The sequence below is a fragment of the Ambystoma mexicanum genome, chromosome 7p (genome assembly GCF_040938575.1).
Source record: "Ambystoma mexicanum isolate Mex_15411 chromosome 7p, UKY_AmexF1_1, whole genome shotgun sequence".
NCBI lineage: Eukaryota > Metazoa > Chordata > Amphibia > Caudata > Ambystomatidae > Ambystoma > Ambystoma mexicanum.
The window spans coordinates 248,661,112-248,682,014 of record NC_090939.1 but is presented as its reverse complement, the minus strand read 5'-3'; the positions used below and the strand labels follow the sequence as shown (position 1 = coordinate 248,682,014).

Sequence of the window (20,903 nt, the reverse complement as noted above, 5' to 3'; positions counted from 1 at the left end):
AGAATTGTGCCTGTGCCAGGGGCTATGCAGCCTGAATTCTGAGGAGGAGAGGAGCAGGGATTGTTAAAGTAAAAGAGCACAGTGGGGTCTGCTGCATACAACATGACATGACTCATTTATATAGTAGGCAGGATGAGTGTTTGCCATACACGTGTATGGGTTGCTGTTGGTACACTTTTTCAGAAGGGAGTTGCCATAGCATTACGGTGCTGGACTGCCCATGTGGGCGGGACAAAGACTGATATGCAAATGGATATTTCCCATCTGTGAAAGGTACAGTGAGCAAAAAGCGATGGCTGCGTACTCTCATTGTGGGAAAAAAAACACAGAACATGTTATCATGCCATGTTCTTTCTGGAGAGGGATGCCTGCTACCTTTTTTGAAAAAGGAATAGAGACAAAACCAATAGGCACAATATTACATCTAGGCAGCGAGGAGGAAAGTCAGAGGGGGGGGGACAGGCCATCAGCACAGGAACCTGGGAGAAGGAAGTATTCCAGGGATAAATACTGCCAACCCAGCACCTCTCCATGTGTAAGCCACCGAAAAAAATACCTTTGAGGTTGTGGTGCTGTAAGACCTAATGGTTTATCTGAACCATTGCCCACTGCTGGACACCATGAATTATGGAAGTAGGCACTATACAAATTCAAGATAACGTAATATATGCTATGGAAGAGTGCAGGACCAATATCCACAAGCCTGTCCACTAAGAGGTCCCCGTAGAGCTGGAAATATTCCAGAGGACAATGCATGTCATTATCATCATCAGGAATAAGAAATCCATAGATTGAGAATGATTTCGGGGGTAGACCCAGAGAGGCTCAAGACTTCTTTGTTCATTGGAAAGACGTCTTTGCCATTTTGGTTTTCCCGTAATGAGAGTTTGTCTTGAGTTACATCATCAAGCGCTTTTTAAAAAAGAACAGCTACCCAAGAGAAGCTTGTGGAATGACTGTTTGGTTTCCCCATTTTCCCCCTGTCTCAAAGAATCTGACAAAACCTCAGTGAAAACCAGTGAACCCAAAGACTGTTTCCCTTAGACCTGAAGGAAAGGGAATTTTGGCAGTTGGAGGTAGAACATACTCTGGGTAAAGACACCCCATCGGTATCTGTGAAGGCCTTAGCAATGCATTTAAGTTAAGTTTGTAGCCCCCCCCTTTCTTTTTTTCTTAAACTTTATTTATTGAACTTGACAGTACAACAGAGAAATACAAGTAGTATACATTTCGTTGTTAAGGATACATAGAAATTTTCACAATCCAGTAGGAGATCATAGCGAACGTCAAAGACATTTTTTTACAGCACAAAAAGCAAAGACACAGGTGACACGCCAATAGCCCAAGTGTAAAGGTTTATACAGAATTAGGAGTCAGAGACATCCGATCACTGGCATCATCCTCACTGACATTAGTTAAAGAGAAAATATAGGAACGAAATGGGACCCATATGTTCCTGGGTCTGGACTCAGCAGGCTGTAAGTTAGCCAAGCGCTCCTCAGTGTCTGAGGCCCAGGTAACAGCCCGGAGCCACTGAGCATATGTAGGAGCCCCCGGGCGAAGCCAGAGCATGATAATGCATCGAGTAGCCAGCAGCATGCACAGACCCGCTAACTGCCTAGAATCACGCCCAAGCCGGGGGAGCTCATGGAAAAGGCAGGTCACTGGAGATGTAGTAATTGTGCAGCCCAATAATTCAGATACGGTAGTGTATACTTCCTCCCAGAATCAGGAGAGGTGTGGGCAGGACCACAGCATGTGGATATAGTCTGCTTCGTCTGATTCACACCTTGGGCATCTGGGGGAATGGTTTTTCGCCATGTGGTGTAGTCTGATCGGGGTATAGTGGAATCTGTGAAGGACCTTAAATTGTATCCGTTTAAACCGAGAGTTAAAGGAGATTTCGTGTGTACGGGCACACATGTGGTCCCAGCGGTGATCAGTTATCTCGACCTCCAGATCCTTACCCCAATATTCCCTAAGTTTGACAAATGACGAGGGTGCCCCACCCTGCAAGAGAGCATATAGTCTAGAGACCTTCCCTTTGAGAGTCAAGGAATTCAGAATTTCTGAGATTATAGGGTCGTCTGGAGGGATCGAGGGGAAGTCTGGGTACCTTGTTTGAGTGACTGGCATAGGCCAGCGTATTGGAGCCAGTGTGAAGGTCTGCCTCGCAGAGGTTCCGACAAATCGGGCCACTCAAGGAAGCCGCCTTGGATGAAAAGATCACAGGCATTGCTTAGGCCTTCGTTAGACCAGAGGTGTATTGTTGCAGCGTCTACTCGGGGAGATTCAGGAAAAAAGTTCCAAGGGGGAAGGCCACAGTGGAAAGGGTGTAGGGTGCCGGTCTGTTTCCACATTTTACTCAAAGCTAATGCCGTGGCCCCCACTGGGTCAAGGGGATCGAATTTCACACTACGGGGGGGGAGAACCAGAGAGCGGATATCCGGGTCGTCAGTTGACAGTCGGTCAAGTTTGACATGAAGGGGGGGATTGGCAGACTCGAACCAGTGTGATGCAAAGTGGGCTTGGGCAGCTATCGAGTACCTCTCGAAGTCCGGGGCCCCAAATCCGCCCCTCGACATTGGAATAGTCAGTGTTTGCAGTTTCATCCGAACAACAACAGAGTGCCATAGGAAGGTGCTAATGGTGCGGGTCAGTGTTTTAAAGAATTTGCGGCCTGGCCATAGAGGAACATTCAGGAATGTATACAATAGTTGGAGCAGCACTATCATCTTAAGGATGGCGATCCTACCAGCCAGTGAGATCGGCAGTTTAGCCCAGCCTGTGCATTTAAAGGTAAGGGTGGAGAGGTATTTCCCAAAGTTGGCATCATGTGAGGGAGGACGAGCGACGTGTGACCACCACACCAAGGTAGGTAATCTCTGCTTGTGACCAAACAAACCCTCAAGGGGGCCAGGGGGAGGGAGGTGGTAGCTTCGGTTAGTGGGAATAGTATGGATTTAGAACAGTTCACTTTAAGGCGTGAGAGTTCTCCAAAAAGTATAAGGTCATCCAGGACAGGGGCAAGGTTCTGTACAGGAGAGCAAATGAAAAGGACAGCGTCATCTGCATAAAGGGAAATTATCTCAAGGGGGGGGGGGGGCAGACAATCTAATGCCCCTATGCAAGTGTCGTTGGCGAATCCTGTCCGCTAGGGGTTCAATAGCGAAGGCAAAAATTAATGGTGAGAAGGGGCACCCCTGCCTCATACCTCTAGCTACTTGGAATATGGCAGAGCACAGGTCCCCGGTACGGACCCTGGCAACAGGGAAGGAGTACAGGAGCTTTACCCAGGAGTGAAATCGAGGACCAAAGTTACTTTTCTCCAGGACCAACCATAGGTAGCGCCAGGAAACAGTCGAATGCCTTCTGCAAATCTAGAGTGGCTGCGACTGCCTATATATTGTCTGGGTCAATTTGAGCGAGTATATTGGATAGGCGGCACAAATTAAGAGAAGTGGAATGCCCCCGGGATGAACCCCGATTGGTCCGAATGGCATAAATGGTGCCAGCCTTAGGGCCAGCACTGTGGCGAAGATTTTGACGTTGCAGTTGATAAGGGATAGGGGGTGCTATGAACCACATTGTGTAGGGGGTTTGCCCGGTTTGAGTAACACCAAAATCACAGCTTCCCAGAGGGAGGGAGGGAGCATGCCCGCCTCGCAGGCCTCCTCCCACAAGGTTGTTAATTGGGGGACCAGGCGGGTTTTATAGCATTTATAAAACTCAACGGGGAGTCAGTCGACTCCCGGGGCCTTACCAGAGGCCAGTGTATCTATAGCCTTGGACACCTCCTCAGGTGTAATCAGGGTATCTAGGACGTCCCTGATCTCCGGTGAGATGATAGAAAGTGGGAGACTATTCAAGAATGATTCTATGTCAGCTATGGGGGCATTGTCCGTGTTAGAGTAGAGCGTTTCATAGAAAGAACAGAATTCGTCATTGATATCCTGTAACGAAATGGCCTGTGTGCCATCAGCCCTCTTAATTGCAGGAATATGGGGCGCTCCATTTTCCTGGCAGATCAATCTGGCTAAGACGTGACTCGGTCGCTCGCCTTCGCCGTATATCTCCTGGCAGACTGGGGAATGTCAAGGAATTGTCGCCCACGTTCAGCGTGGGTGTGGAACATGTCTAAAGCCGTGCCTATTTCAGCCAGCGTGGTGGGTGATGGGGAGGAGGCGTATTGGACTTCAAGTATGGGGAGTCAGGATTCACTCTCTGCGATGGCTCTCCAGATTGCCTTAATAATCCCTGCTTCCTTAGAGATTGCCATGCCCCTGATATAGACTTTGAATGCCTCCCAGAGGGTGGCTTGTGTTTGCACAGACCCGGTGTTCAGTAAGAAAATGTTGTCTATACTGTATCCCAATTCAGATTCAAAGACAGTATCTAGAAGAGAATGTGGTTTTAGTCTCCATGAGTGTAGGCCCGGGTCATCAGTGTTCCAACTGAGGGAGACTGTCACCGGGGAGTGGTCTGAAAAAGTTCTGAGAAGAATAGACATCTGTGTAATGCTTCTGATGAGCATATCTGAAATGAGCCACATGTCAATACATGTGTGTGAATCATGCGCTGAGGAGTAGAACGAGAATGCTCGGGAATCCGGGTCGAGCAGCCTCCACGTATCCGTAACTTTAAGCTGGGACAGCACTTCAAAGACACTCCTGGCTGCCTTGGAAAGTTGACGGGCTTTGGATCCCGATCTGTCGAGGTTAGTGTCCAAGATAGTGTTGAAGTCCCCACCCCAGAGAATAGGGACGAGGGGGAAGCCGGCCAGTAGGGAGGAGAAGTGTGTGTAAAAGTCGGGATTGTCAGTGTTGTGACCGTATATATTAAGTAGGACAACCTCTCTGCCCAACAGGGTCCCATAAACCAATACGTAGCGTCCCAAGGGGTTCGCTTGAGTCATTTTATGTAGAAATGTAAGACTCTTGTGAATCAAGATCATGACTCCGCGATTCTGTGTAGAATAATCGGTGTAATAGTGCTGGGGTCCCCAAGATTTTGCAAACCTATCACACCCCCTGGAGAGAGCGTGCGTTTCTTGTAAAAAAAAGTAACTTAACTTTATGGTATTCTATATATAGCTGCAACTTGCGCATTTTTGTGTGATTACCCAGTCCTCTGACATTCCAACTCATACATGTAATACCATTATCTGCCATCTAGACAACAACGAGGCAGCAATAAACAAATAACCCAAGCGGTAGGTGAACTATAATATTCGGGCCAAGCATATAAGGGCCTCAACCAATTAGCAACAACCTGTACACATTCAGGCACTCGGATTCTCCTTTTTGTGTCAAGCATTTTTTTAACTAAACCCTATTCCAATCTGCAGGGATAAAGTCTGTGTCCGACTATCCCGGGAAGTACTCATCTATGAATTTGGAGGCCTCCTCTGGAATGGTGAAAAAGACGACTTGATGAGAGTGTTCAATTCTGAGTTTAGCAGGGCATAGCATGGAGTATTTTACTCCCAGGTCCCGTAGACATTTCTTGGTGGCAAGGAAGGTCTTCCGCTCCTGCTGAACCGCCATGGAGAAGTTTGGGTAGAGATACATTCTGGAGGAAACCAAGAAGAGATCGCCTTTGGCTCTTACTGCCCAAAGGAGGGCATCCCTGCCCCGATAATTGAGCACTCGTGCTATGATGGGACGGGGAGGAGCACCGGGCTTGGGTCTCGTAAAAGAGCGGTGAGCCCTTTCTATTGCAAACTACGGGGATAGTTTCGGGGAGTTCAGGAGTCATAGGAGAATGCGCTTGACATAGTCCTCCATGGGTCCCACAATCCTATCCTCTGGAACACCAATGATACAAAGGGTATTGTGCCTGGAGCGCGATTTCAGGTCCTCATTCTTCTTGCTGACATCTTGCACACGCCCAGCCAGAGTGGAAAACCTCAGCCCGAAGGGCAATAATATCGTCCTCAGCAGCCCAACCCTGATCTCCACCTCCGTCACTCGAGTGCCAGTTTTCTCTATGTGGGCTTTGATCGAGGAGATAGTCAGACTCATGTCATCCAACTTCGAATGAAGAGCGGCGAATCCATTTCACATGCATTCCATAATTTTTTGAGATTCACTAGGTTTGGCGGGGGCTGACGAGGGTGCCTCCATCTCAGGTGGAGAGACGTTTGGTTTTGACACAGCTTTTGTGTACACATTGATCGAGCTCTGTTTTTTGTTAGCTCCTTTGGTCATGGTCCCACCAAGACTCTTGGGGAGCAGAGGCATACTGCACGCGGTTAGATAGCGAGAATTAGCTATGAGCAGTGAGGTTTAGTTCAGTATTTCGTGGCTGGGTGTCCTAGGTAAGTACCATATTCCATATGGGTGAAAAGGGGTGGAGGGACCCACTCCTCCAAGAGAATTCAGGCAGAGTAGTCTAGGTGTGGGGGCGCCACCTCGTTGTTCAGTATAATCAAGTGTCCATTACGCAGGCATCCAATGGGCCGAGGAGAGTGTGTATGTTATGTCCTGCAGGGTAGTCTCAGTGAGGACAGAGTCAGTTATCTGGGGCGAAGCAGGATCATATCATCAGAACTGAGCTGTGGCAATGGCTGTGACCAGAAGGTCCGGTCTAGACTGGGCCCAAGTGTATTGTGGCCTCACGCTTTGCATATGGTCCAGGTGTCCAGGAGGCCATTGAGCATGGGCACTCGCCCACCACTACCAGTGGCAAAGCGACCTCGTCTCGGGCAGGCCTCTCTCCACGGTTTGTGTTGAAGGCTGTTATTGTAGCTCAGAAAGTTAATTATGCGCACATAGCATTAGCCAAATTAAAGGTCAGGTGCTCCCCTGCGTCCGTAAACCAGTTAGCACAACACCACTTTCACCGTATTCTGAGCTGGATCAAAGCCAAGCGCAGGATGGCGTACTCTGTAGAGATGAAGCCATCAGCAGTGGGTGTGCGAGGGCTGGGGGAGCCTCTGAGGGCTCCGTAGAGTGATGTGTTGCTGGCCGAATTGCCGCAGTAGTAACAGGCACCATAGGGACCAGCACAGAGGTGCCAACCCATGTAGCGAGTGTTGTATCCCTCGCTCAGTATTGGGATGAGCCACACTACAACGGGGTAAGAAAGATGGTTGTGGACGTATCACGCGCACCTCAATGCCTGCAGAGGCCCCATACCTTTCACACTGGAGAGCAGGTGGTGCCTCGTATTAGGGGTCCGTCCTGGCGAGGTCTCCTTGCCCGACGTCGGGGTCTGCCGAGTGCAGTGGAAGCATTTGAGCGCGTCCCGGTCTCCAGCGCGAAGGGCTCCATATGCTGTGGGCGGAGGCCAACGTGGCCAGGTGTGACCCCAACACATCGCAGGTCTCCGGTCCGGCACAATAACTGCGGGCGGGAGCCTCAGTCCGAGCAGACGTGAGAAGGGTCCCTCCAGGTGTCAGAGCGGATGATCTTGTAGTAAGGGTCTAAAGGATTTGTGGCCCAGTCCAGCCATCCAGGGGGGCCGCAATCCAAGGTATGATGTTTCGTGTGATGAACGCCATTCCCCCAATTGGGCCCGAAGCCTCGGTGCTCGAGTCAACGAGGGATCACGCGCTATGGAAGCGTGTCCCGGGATGTCATAGCAAGTTCAATCCGCAACTCAGAAAGGGGGTGTTTACTCAGAAATGGCTCCCCGCTACCCCCGAGCAGCAGTATTCAGGCAGGACGTGCCTCAACCCAGCAGGCACCAGTCTGCACATTTTCAGAATAGAACGCTGCACTAAAGCGGAGAATTTGATGTCAAGGATCTTCCCCTTTACAGAGCCGCTCGTTCAGGCGGCCATACTTGTGTAAGCGCAACAGCGCCTCCTCTTAGTCCCCCTTTCTTGAGGCACATGATAATAAGGTCTTGCTGCAAACTACCCGGTATTGTCACAAGTCTGATTATACCCCTGTAATTGTGATACTGGTTAGCTTGACACCAACATTTATAGTACCCTTGACTACTTTTCACTCCACAGATCAGCAAGTGCCATACAAATGTCCCGCTTCACAATAGCTCTGTGCTTTTTGGAATGTGTATACAGGAGTATGAGGTGTGAGAATCCAGAGGGTGTCTCATCCGCTAGTTCCCGGGCATCACTCTCTGAGGTGGCCAGGGCACAGCCTTCACCTTTGGATCCAGACTTTGGGGGTGGACCAGTGCGGGAGGATCACCTGGTTGAGGGGTCTTTGGGGAGTGGGGGTGAGGCAGCCGACGGCCAGGCGTGGTATTCCCCCTAATTTGTTTATCCAACCCATCCTTTATTTTACGATGCTGCGAGGTCCCAATCCCCACCCACTTTTTACACAAACACTGGGCTGAGGAAGGGGGGACTGGGAGTAACAACATTAACTTTCACACATTGTATTGGCCATTTCCCGCTAATCGGGCAAAGTCAGGCACTTAATTCTAAGTGCATACACCTGACACCAATTAGCCCTCCTCACACATAAAAGGCAGAACCCAAAGACACACTCTGAGCAAGGCAGAACACAGAACGAGCAGGTCTTCCGGGACAAAGGCAAACCTATTGGAGCAGAGCGACGGACTAAGGGGCGAGCACAGCGGGTGGGAAAACACCAGAGTTCAATACTGGAGGTCGTTGCCTCCAACAGCCTGCAAGAGAGACGTGGAGAAGGCCAGATACTGCAAGTGAAAACCTCATTGTGTTTCGAGGATGCCAGCAACCCTCCCGGGTGAACAGCTGAGTTGGGGAGTCGAGGCCAAGCCTGTGGTACTAACCTTGACTCGTGAATTGGAAATTGTAAAGCAAAGAAGAAACACACACAGCCAGTGAGTTGGCAAGCGACCTGAAAGATCGGTGTGTGTTAATGTTTGAAATAGCAACATTTTATCACAAGAGAAGGCTGCATGAGTGTGAATGAGACGCGAGGAAAGGCAGACCTGTGAATGTACTTTGAAGTAAAAGGCAGCTAGGAGTTCAGCGATACTAAGTAACAGAGTGGTCCGGCGAAAGGAAGTAGCCTACTCGAACGTCTCTGTAAAAGGTCAATTGTTCGAAGCAAGAAAAGTAAGCCACGCACATTCGAAAGCTGTCGACGTCCGAAAGTGGTCCGAGCTCGACAGGGATCCCCCCCTTGCAAGTTTCTGTTCAACTTTATCATGAGAGGTCTGAGCCGGTCGGCAAAGGGGGGGACCTTTGCAAACATTTTGGTTGAAACATTATTTTTGGAAGTCGAGTAAAGAGACTTAAACTTGGAAGGCCAAATGGGCTTCGATCCACGTTCCGCAACTGTATTTGTGCTGGAAGCCGAGCCAGAGTGTGTCAGGGAAAGCCTTACTCTGTTAGGACTAACGTGGGGAGGAGAGCTGGTTCAGCCACATTTATTCATTTGAACCCTGATCTTTCCTTTTGCATACATTTCTCCTTTTTGTACTAGAGATAGGGAAGGCATTAGGTTTTGTTAGCATAGGCCATTTTGATTTTACAGACTCGACTAGGACTGCGTTATTTATTATTTTATGGTCGAGACTACTCCCATCTTAGTTATAGGGAAGACTAGGAGTTTCTACAAACACAACCATTTCAATAAAGGTTTTACAAATTGTACCCATTGTGTCAGTGTCATAGTTGTGATACCATGCCTCCCCTACAGAGGACACCTCTAGAAGATAATTGAAGTGTAATAGGACATGTATTATGGACAAAATGTGATGATTTGCATCTGATGTGGAATTTAGATTTGCAGCATGTTACATACTAGAATTTTTGTTCCCCAGCTGGAGCATCTTCTTGCTAGGTGCTGCCTCAAACACAGGAGCTGGGTTAAGCTCCTGCTCAACAAATCTTAACTTCGATCCCTCTGCTTCATGCTATTTGTGCTACTGCTTCTAAGTGACGTGATAATAGATGATATTAGTACCGGGTTTGCTACTTAGATACCAATATGCCACCGAGCAGAAAGAAAGAAAAAATTGGTCAACCCTGATCAGGTAAGATTGAGTAAAATAGCATTTTCGACAACCTAGAGAAACAAGAACAGTTTGTCTTTGCTTGTGGTTGGTTGGGACTCTGAAATGCCTAGCACATATGCACATGTCTGAAATGGAAGCACTCTGAGGAATGCAAGGGATGGACAAGCAGAGTATTGGCAGGCTTGTGACGTCTTCATTGTTCGTATTTGATTTCCATATCCTTTTAGATGCACATCTGTTTCTGTTAACGTGCATAATGGCCAGGCATTTTATGGCATTGAGGCAGTTCCTATTTTCTGGACATAGCCCTGAACTTGCAATTTTTTCACCTTTCAGAAAAGTATTGTTTTGCTATGATGAATAAAAGGCAACACTGGGGTAATGAAGAGCGTTGTCTAAGCCAATAGTTTTTGCATAAGTAAGTTTCCTCGACCTGAACTAGGTGCAGGGTGGAGGTTGTATTTTGGGTCCAGATATTTTTCCTCAGTCCTCGGCTAAAATAAAACAAAAATGGGCAGAGATTTTGTAGCCACTCAGTGAGATGATAGAATGCAATGTCTTGCTTTACAGCATGTGGCATCGCGAGAATTGGATTCCTCAGTAGTACAGGATTTCAGAGCTATCATTTTTCTAAGTTTATTGGTTGCAAGACCGTTAATAACCAAGTATTGGAAACACTGGTCCCTGCTGACACTGAGAGAGTGGTGAGAAACACTGAATATTCTTAAGATATTGGAGTTGATTTTTAGCCAAGAACTGGTCGAAATGCTCTGTTTTGATCAACATGGTGTAGTTTCTTTTTCATATTATTACCATGTTGGGAGAGGCTGCCATGGAATACATAATAAAATACAAATATTAAAAGTTCATGCGTGGGTGGGTGTATGTATGAGTGAGGATGGTGATGTTCATCCAGGGGAAAATCGGAAAATCCCAGATTATGCATTTACTGTATTAAAGCCATTACATTAGAAAATGAATTAACTTGTTGTCGTATCCCAGGCCTAGGGATAAACGCGCATGCAGGTCGCGGCAATAACAAGGCCGACACGGAGAGGTGCTGTTAAACTTCCTTCTTTATTCGTGCAACAACTGTAACTAACTTGCCCCGCCCCTCCCACGTCACTTCCCTTCTTTTCCCGCCCCGGGTCCCTCCCGCCCCCGTCGTCCAGGATACGTCAACATGACATCTCCCCCCTTTTTAAACCAATACCACACTCATCGCAACGGGCGATGATCTGGCAAGTCACTATTCCATTTCCTCGATCCACCGGCGAGGTCTGGTCCGAGCTCGCTGTGGTCGGGTCAGCTCGGCCCGGGGTGACGATCTACTCACGGTCGTCTCGGTATCTGGATCTTGATCCGATTCGTCGGCATCCCACGGATCCTCTCCTTGTTGATCACTGTATTCTTCCTCCGGTGGAGCCTGTACCCTTCCACTCAGGCGTCTTGTTCCGAGCGGTGGGAGTTCCTTGAAATGGAACGAGTTCCGGGTTATATCTCCCGTGGAGCCTTGTGCAGTGATCATCGACCCCTTCTTCTGCGTAACGAGAAGGGGCTCTTCCCGAAAGGCAGGCGTGTGCTTGTGAGTCGAGGGTTGTCGAACGGCCACCACATCCCCAATGTTTATTTGGGATGTCTGGGCTCTTCGGCGGGCGTTGGCATGTTCTTTCATTCTGTCCTTTGCCGCTTCATCCCGCTCTCGGACTTCCGCATCCATCGCTGGACGTGGTGCACTAGTCTCTGCTTGGGGAATGCGGGTTTGAGGGTTGCGCCCAAACATGAGTTCGGCAGGGGTCTTCCCTGTGGTGCTATGGGGCGTTCCCCAGTAGTCCCGCAGCAGTTGGTTAAGCACCTGTTCATATGGTTGTTCCGTGATGCGAGCAATTTGCAAGGCCCGCTTGAGATTTGCCATGAATCGTTCGATCATTCTGTTTGCTTGTGGCCACAGCGGGGTCACCTTCCGATGTCGGAACCCCAAGTATTCCGCAAACCTGGCAAACTGATGTCCACAGAACGGGGCCCCGTTGTCGGTCTTGAGTACCTTGGGCACTCCGTAGGCAGAGAATATGTGGTCCAGTGCTGGGACGACATGATGTGCGGCCGTGGACGAGATCATCTGGACTTCTGGATATCGGGAGTATTCATCCATCACTGCCAGGACATACTTCCCCCCCTTCGATGGGTCCAAAGAAGTCGGCGGCCACCGCTTCCCATATGTTCTGCGGAAGTTCGGACATTTGCAAAGGCTCCAGATTTCGGTTTGGGGTAATGATGCAGCAGGTGGAGCAAGTTCTCAGGGCGGCCTCCACTCGGGCATCCATTCGTGGGAACCACACCTTTTGGCGCAGCATGCGCTGTGTGGAGACGATGCCTCGATGGGTCTCGTGTGCCAGGTTGATGACCTTCTCACGTAGGGTTGTTGGGATCACCAGCTTGCAGTCTTTGAGTAGTAGTTGGTCTTCTGATACTGCCAACTCTTCTTTCACAAGGAGAAGCCGTTCCACGTCTTCCCATGTCTGGCCCCCTGCCGCTTTACCTCTCTCTTTAGCCCTTCTCCATTGTCCGGACGTGAGGCCTTCACATATGATGCGGCATGCAGGGTCGTTTTCAGTTTCTCTTGCCAGTTCTTCTATGTTAACCCCCTCCGGCGTGGTTTGGTGAATCAGGTATCTGAGGTAGCGGTCCCCCACCGACGGCTCAGGTCTGCTCTCGTCTCTCGGTCTCCTCGACAGGAAGTCAGCCGGGTTTTCACCCTTCCCTGGTCTATGAATAATGTCGAAGGCGTAATCCTGCAGGCGCAGCCCCCACCGGGCGATCCTCGGGGGCATTTTGGCTTGGGGATTGCCATAGAGAAACAGGAGCGCCTGGTGATCGGTGACCACCTGAAATGGCTTTCCATACAGGAATAAGTGAAAATGTTCACATGCCCACACCACCGCTAGTCCTTCTTTCTCAGCCTGGGAGTAGGCACGTTCAGTGGCGGATAAGCTGCGGCTGGCATAGGCAACCACGTGTCTCTGTTGTGGGTCTTTGGGATCAACTTGAGCCAGGATGGCCCCTAATCCCACTGGACTCGCGTCCACTGTTAGTTCTGTTCTCCGGTTGGGGTCGTAGTAGGCCATGTTTTCTGCTTTAGCAACCCTCTCCCTGATGGTTTCGAAAGCTCCTTGACATGCACTGGTCCACTCGAATTTCTCGTTCTGGTGCGTAGGTTTCCGCAACGGTTCACTGACCGAGGCAAAATCCTTGATGTACCTGCTGCAGTAGCTGGCTAGGCCTAAGAACGAGCGAAGTTCTGACACGTTGAGTGGTGCAGCTGTGTCATTCAGGGCAGAGACTTTGTCCGGATCTGGGGTCATCCCCACCTCCGAGAACACTTGGCCAAAGAATTTTAGTGTGCTCTTCCGGAACTCGCACTTGTCCTTGTTCAGTGTGAGGTTTGCATCATGCAGGGCTTTACACACCTTCATGAGGGTTTCATCATGGTTCTTCACGTCAGTCCCAAACACCAGAATGTCGTCCGAGTAGTTGAGGCAGTTGGGGATGTGCTTTATGATGTTATGCACCTCAGCTTGGAAAATCTCGGCGGCCGACGACACCCCAAAGATTAGCCTTTTGTATCTGAATAACCCAACGTGGGTGACAAATGTGGTTATGTTGCGACTCTCGGGGTGTAAGACCAGCTGATGGTATCCCTTCTGGAGGTCTAGTTTTGAGAAGACCTTGGCTCCCTTTTGTAGATGTATCATGTCCGTTATGCGTGGCGCAGGGTATCTTTCCCTGCGGATTGCTTGGTTGGGACGTCTCATGTCGACGCACAACCTGATGGTTTCAGATCCCTTCTTCGGGACAGGGACGATCGGAGAAACCCAGGTGGTTGCTCCCGAGGCCTTCTCAATAATGTCCTGTTCCAGCAATTTCTGTAGCTCATCCTCCACCTTTTGTTGGATGTTGACAGGGATCCCTCGGTAGGGCTGGGCTACTGGGCGTATGGAGTCGTCTATGTGTAACTTTACTTGTCGGTTCTTGAGTCTTCCAACCCCTCTGAATATTTTTGGGTACAAGTTATTGATCATGTCAATGGGGTCGATGTACTTATGAACCATGATGTTGTATAGGACGTGTATCAGGCCCATATCTGCAGCGGCCTTGAAACTCAGGACACATCCACTGTCCGTTTCGGTGGCCAGGACGTGGATTGGGACCTTCATCTCTTGGCCCTTGTATCGGCATAGCCCGCTGAACCTTCCTACGCACTTGAGAGGAGTTTTCGCGCCATAGGCGTAGATATCAACGGTGGCTGGCTGGAGCTTTGGTTTCGGGTTTAGTTCGGCATATACCTGTTCACTCACCACGTTGACGGTGGCACCAGTATCGATGAGGAATTCCGTTGGTCTTTCCTGCAGCTTGATGAAGAGGGTGGGGCTATGAGCGGTGGCTGTGGGATTTCCTAGTGCGTAGACGTACGCCTTCTTTTTGTGATCACTCCCGGAAGAGCTAGGGTCTGATTCTGTGAGGGATTGTTCGACTAGATAGCGAACATGGCGTCTTGACCTTCTTTCGGGTTTGGCCCGTGTCACAAATCTTCTTCTTTCTCTCCGCTTTTGGCGGTCGTCGCCGGAGTCCTTCTCTCTCTGGTCACTTCCGAGTTGACTTGGAGGGTTGGAGGTGTTACTTTGGGTCGGGTGAGTGCTCTGTGTTCCCCCATATCGACTCCTCGAGCGAGTGGTGCTATCTCGTGGCCTCTCTCTCCCTCGATCCCTGAACAGTCTGCACACCGCTTTGAAATGGCCTTCTTCACCGCATGTGGTGCAGCGTTGTCCTATAGCCGGGCATGTCCCTTCGTGTGGGTATTCGAATCCACACTTGTAGCAGAACAGTTCCTCTGTCCTTTTCTCTAGATGTAGTTTGTTCAAGCTTTCGCCCATCGGCGTGCTCCCGAAACTTTCCACTTGACAGTCAATGGCTCTTTCGACCCTGGCCAGTGCCAGTATTTCCTCTAGCGTGCGGGACTTTTGGAGCAATTTCCTGCGGAATGTTTGGGACTCACACCCTGATATTATTTGCGATCTGAGGGCTTCAGTGTTCGAATAGTTTGCGAAGTCGCAATGTTTGAGTTTTGTGCGGAGTCGCATTACATATGCGTCCCTGGTCTCCCCCTTTGCCTGCTTTGTGATGTGGAACAGGTGCCTTTCATAGTCAACATTGGTGTGAGGTGCGAAGTATACTGCTAGAGCGTCCTTTAATTTTTGTATGGAGTCTATGGAGTCCTGGGGCATCTCGTCTATGATATCTCGGGTGGCGGAGCCAACCGCTAGCTTTAGGAGGCACACTTGCCTTGCATCCGCTACTGGCCCCGTGGCTCCCATGTACAGGTCAAAGTCTCGAATCCATTTGGTCCACCTGGGGCCCATGTTGCTCGTGTCCGTCACGTCAAAGGCTCCAGGCATCTGGGCGGCCAGTGTGTCCGGCAGTTGGTAGGGCACGTGACCTGGCATTTGGTCTACGGGTGCTGGGGGCCCATTTCCGGCCGCTCCCGCGCCTTGGTTTGCATCCTGATTAGACATGGCGCTGGGAGCGTGGCTTCCTTACGCAGGATTCCGCTGTCGTGGTGCGATGGCCGCCTTGGAAGGCACGAGCACCAACGATGAGCACCACGCCTGTTGAAGACGCTCCGGCGTGAGCCTGGCCCTTTGCTTGAGCCGGCACCGTCGCTGCCGCGTATTACCACGCGCACGTGCGCTCGCCTGCTCCTTCGTGCTCACCGTCGCGGCCCAGATCTTCTCTCCGTCCTGTCTGCCAGGTTCCTGTCCGGTTCCGCGACGCCCCCACGCTGCGGCAACACCCTTCGCTTCCGAGTTGCTGTGGGCGTCGGTCAGCGGGCGTTCTCGTCGCTGTTGCGTGTCGATGCACGGCGCTCGTCTCCGGGGACCTGCCTCTCAGGATCCCATCCTCGTCGCCATTGTCGTATCCCAGGCCTAGGGATAAACGCGCATGCAGGTCGCGGCAATAACAAGGCCGACACGGAGCGGTGCTGTTAAACTTCCTTCTTTATTCGTGCCTCAACTGTAACTAACTTGCCCCGCCCCTCCCACGTCACTTCCCTTCTTTTCCCGCCCGGGTCCCTCCCGCCCCCGTCGTCCAGGATACGTCAACATGACACTTGTGTACTTTTTTTTCTAATGCTGAAAATGATTTATGTATGTGTTGTTAAGGAAATGTTGGTGTGTGGAAATCCTGCCTGTTGTTTCCCCACATATTGAATAAGATCTTTCATAATCGGGAGAATGAGTATGTGCTCCTCTTGTGTTTTACAGGGTGTGCAGATTTACATCTCTTGGACATGCTCAGTCCGACAGAAAGAAAAAGGCAGGGATATATCCATGAGCTCATAGTGACCGAGGAAAATTATGTCAACGACCTGCAGTTGGTTACAGAGGTAAGAGAATGTATGGATTACAAGGTGAGGTTTAACTCTTTGCTTCTAATTCATTGAGATCACAGCACCTATTTGCAACATTTCTTATTTGCATAACTTACGATTGTTTCCTTAAAATACCTCTTAAACTGAGTACTTATAAACGTAAGAGAGAACGTGCACCAGAGAAAGAAACTCAGTAGAGAAATATGTCTCTGACTTAAAACTCTAAATCACTTGATTTATGTCCTATAAAACTAAACATCTTTGTCAATTGAACTGAAACACTATTGTGTGATTCCTGAAGCCAGCCACCGACAGCCTTTATTTAGGATTTAGCTCATTTATTTCATATCAATCTGTTAGAGGTAATTGCCTTTCCCATTTCCTTTGGTGGTCTTATGTACACTTGAAACCTGTCGAAGAAAGGATCCCCTTCTACATATACTTATATGGTGTTGCCTATGCTGGTTTTAGGGATACTGTCTCGTCTTCCCGCTCATCATCTGAGTTTTGTTTCATCTTGTTACATGAACCTCATTGCGCGCATCAGCGGAGTGCACAGGCGAGTGCAGACAGCTGCACCTGCGGCTCCTGCTACTCGCCGTGCTACATACCAATGGACCAGTTTGAACCTTGCTCATTCTCCTGGACTACTGCCACAAACTTTCCATCAACCATTGGCCACGCCCATCACTCATGTGACCACCAACAAATAGTGGAGGCGCACGCATCAGCAGAGTGCACAGATAAGTGCTGACAGCTTTACGTGCTACTCGCCGTGCTACATACCAATGGACCAGTTTGAACCTTGCTCATTCTCCTGGACTACTGCCACAAACTTTCCATCAATCATTGGGTATATGGACTACCCCTTCACACCACTCATGGATTTATAATCCACCTGAAACCTTTAATTTACTACTTATTTTACTTCCTCTACCTAGCCACGCCCATCACTCATGTGACCACCAACAAATACAGGAGGCCACGCGCATCAGGCATGCGCGCATCAGCGTAGTGCACAGACGAGTGCTGACAACTGACCGCTGTGCCACACTCCTTACTCTATTCCCATCCCAAACAACTTCTTAGGTACTCCGCTGAATATCTCTCCTTCTCTGCCCCCTCATCTATCCCCACACAGTTTTCACCAACCATGACAACCTACTGCCTTACGAGCACCATGCCGCAGCAGGCGGCCTCTTATTATTAATCAGCCAAGTATGCTACTCCCTCATGTAGTTAAGGATGTGAACTCGCGTGCTCACTCACAAAAACAAGTTCACAAAGGAAATTCAGACATTAGAAATTTCTGTCAAGAAAAAAAAGGTGTTACTACGAGGACATCTGCCTCAAACACTACAATCAATGGCCAACATGGGCCCAGCTCACCCTGTCACCCCACCCTTGTTTCTCTTGACTGTGCAGAAACTTGCCTCTCATATGATATGGCATTTATAACGGGCCTATACACAAGTGTTTCAAGGCGCGTGACATGACAATGCAAGCTTGCCTGACTCCAGCCACACTGGAAGAAGACCACGATCTCTTTGAGACACCGAACACCCATCCAGAAGCCACACCACGACCCCAAGGTCATGCAACTATCCATACAGTAGATTCCTCCCAGATCCCTCCCCTCTATTCACAAATAGTGCAAGGTGCTGTAACTGGAAAATCCCCTAATATGCAGCGCAACCAGTTTCGACCTACAGCCACTCCCCCTCCTCACCCATTAGATCACTCTACACAACTTCCTAACCTCCTCAGCAATACACAACTACAAGAAAATAGGATTGGTCACATAACCAGAGTATCGAATTCCCCTAACCTTTATACTAACAAGGAAATTGCACAGACCATATCCTCTGCAATTTCTGAATCCTCACTAGCTGCTTCCTTCTCTAAACCAACTCAGAGACCTTCCTTTAGCTGCCCTCATCCTACCTCCCTCTCGATAGACACGGCTCTTTCTGCTATTAACACCAGCATATACACAATAACAAAACTATATGAGTCTATAGAAAGTAAAGCAGCCTACCAAAACTCCTTTCTACAATCCCTAACAGCAAAAATGGATTGGCTTGCTGAAAGAGTCTCATATGACCATTACACCTCTCATCCTGTTTCGAATGCATCTCGGCAAGAACAAACTGTGCCTCATCAAGCTATCTTGAGTCTGCCGACAACCGGGGCAGAGAGAAATCCACTTCGTACCATAGCTCCAGTGGATAATTCCATCATACGGAACTCTCCCCCAAATGACCTACCAGGTTCATCTGAATCACAGTGCTACTCAAGAGATTATTCAAATCAATGATGTGGAAACACCTATATTCAACCTATTTCAACTGAAACAACAAAGAAAAAAAAATCTAAAAAACAAAATTGCCCAACTCCAATTGAGACACAGAAAAAAAACAAAAAACCAACCTGCGCAAAACAAAACAAACTCCAAACAGAAGTCACAGAAATGTATAGACAACCTGATCATTCCTAGAAAAGACACCCAACCTTACACAGCTACACCAGACCTGCCTGAAGAAGTTATCCAGAATCTTCAGCAGCCCCCCCAACTACAGCGTTCTGCTCTCCCTCCGTCGAGTCCTTTGGCGATAACTCTTATGATTCTGTAATAAATGTGAATTCTAAAAATGTCAGCCCTCTAACTCTGAATGATAATCCATCTGACTCGGCTAACACGAATGCTGAGCTCATGAATCTCTGTGTATCCAGTTTCTTCCCTCCCTATTGCAGACATTGTGCATCAGAGTCTACACCATCAGCAGGCTGTATCGAACAAGACCAAACAAACAATCTGTGTACATTTCGGTATCGATTTTCCAAACTTTAAAACCCTGGAGCAGAAGAGAATAGAAATAGCAGGATTGAATCCAGCCGCAGACAGGAATGTGCCATGACAGGATCATGATATGTCACAGTCTAGACCATTAGCTCCTACCTCAACGAAGAATATAGGAATACCAACCTGTCTCCCAACCCTAGGCATTATTACTCCCCATCCTGTGCAATCTCCCATCTTAGAATCAGATAAATTAACTCCAACAATGTTAGATAGGCTGCACACTGATCCATATCCTAATAGAACTACCCTATTAACAATATTTCACTCTATTTTGGAACTGTAGCATATTTGCACAAATGATATTGATCCTTCAAACCTTAACACAGTGGAGCTAAACATTCCATCCTGGACTGTCAAAAATCTAGTTTGGCAGACTAGGGATGAATAGAAACTTTGTGGTACAAAAACAATAACCACCTTCACAGTTATCATATTTAGATCAAGTGCGATAATACCGTTCTCTAAACCAGGGAAACACGCACGACTGGCAATCGAAGTCACAATTCAATCCTCCCCACTCTAAGAATGAGCAAAGCTCGGGAGTAGAATTACCCCAGCAGAAAGGCTGCAAATGCTGTTGTGGTAAAAAACCTTCTTCACAACAGATCCAGATCCAAACTAAACTCATCCCTTTACCTTGTCCCATGGCTTTCTGAGGCTTTACAGACTTCCAATCGACCAGATAATTATTAGAGCGACGTAAAACAACATCCATACTCATTCACCATATGAGTTTAGAACACGAGAGAGTTCTCCCATCTTCTTACCCCTAAAGCCACAATCGACCAGCTGCCGGCCTGTTAATAGCAGTCAAAATTCACTCTCAAATTCATCTCGAAAACTGTGCTTCCCCTCACCCGGGAATACAATTGGTAAAAATATCCCTGTAAAATTTATATCATTCTCTTTATCCCCACACAGCAATTTTAAACATATACTGGAATCAGATAGCCACTTATGAAGATCAGTTTCTAGCTTGTATAGAATCAGTGCTAGAACTCATTCTTCTCAACCCTCAAATTAGTACCACCATCATAGCAGGCAATCTTAACACTAACTGCTTTGTAACAAACACCACGCAATCTCTAAAACGAGCTCATAAGTGGCTATCATTAATGCAAACAAGAGACTTCATCATGCTTAATGGCACAACTGAACAAGACATTCTCCCGTGTCCCACCTGGTCGAGAGGCTCTGCTCGGTCAACTCTCGATTACGTCTTTATCTCTTCTAATGCCTTTTGCCAGGTCTCTGCATTCGAAGTAATTCCCAATTCAGCAAGCGACCATCAAATCCTAGAAGTAAAATGGACTCCACATATGGCATCACTCCAAGTACATAGCAAACTTTCAGTAACCATCAATCAAGGCAGGAATCGCTTAATCTGACAGCCATGTAAAGTAGAACGATTGTCTTGGTATCTCTCACAATCATTTGCAACGGAACCCAGATCACTTGTACTGAATTATACTGACTGTTTGAAACTAATTGTCCAAACAACTTCTACTACACATCGTCCAACCTTCAAACATAAATATATGTATCACTCAGTCATTCACGACCTTAAAAAGAAATTGCGCCATGCTCTGAGACTGTCTGCTTTTAGACACAAAGCAAAGAACAAAACTAAAAACTAACTATAAGAATACTGTTAAACAAATTGTTGCCGCCAAAAAGCAAGAAGACGCACAG

The 20,903-nt window shown here is 48.5% G+C and overlaps 1 protein-coding gene across 3 annotated transcripts in view; it reads left to right on the top strand.

The window, feature by feature from the left end:
• The window catches only part of ITSN1 (intersectin 1), a 3,188,156-nt gene that overhangs the window by 2,867,568 nt on the left and 299,685 nt on the right, over positions 1–20,903 (top strand). For all 3 annotated transcript variants that reach the window (XM_069636218.1, XM_069636217.1, XM_069636220.1), the window contains one exon: positions 16,242–16,363. In XM_069636218.1, the coding sequence (XP_069492319.1) occupies positions 16,242–16,363 (122 nt within the window). The remainder of the gene's footprint in view (positions 1–16,241; positions 16,364–20,903) is intronic.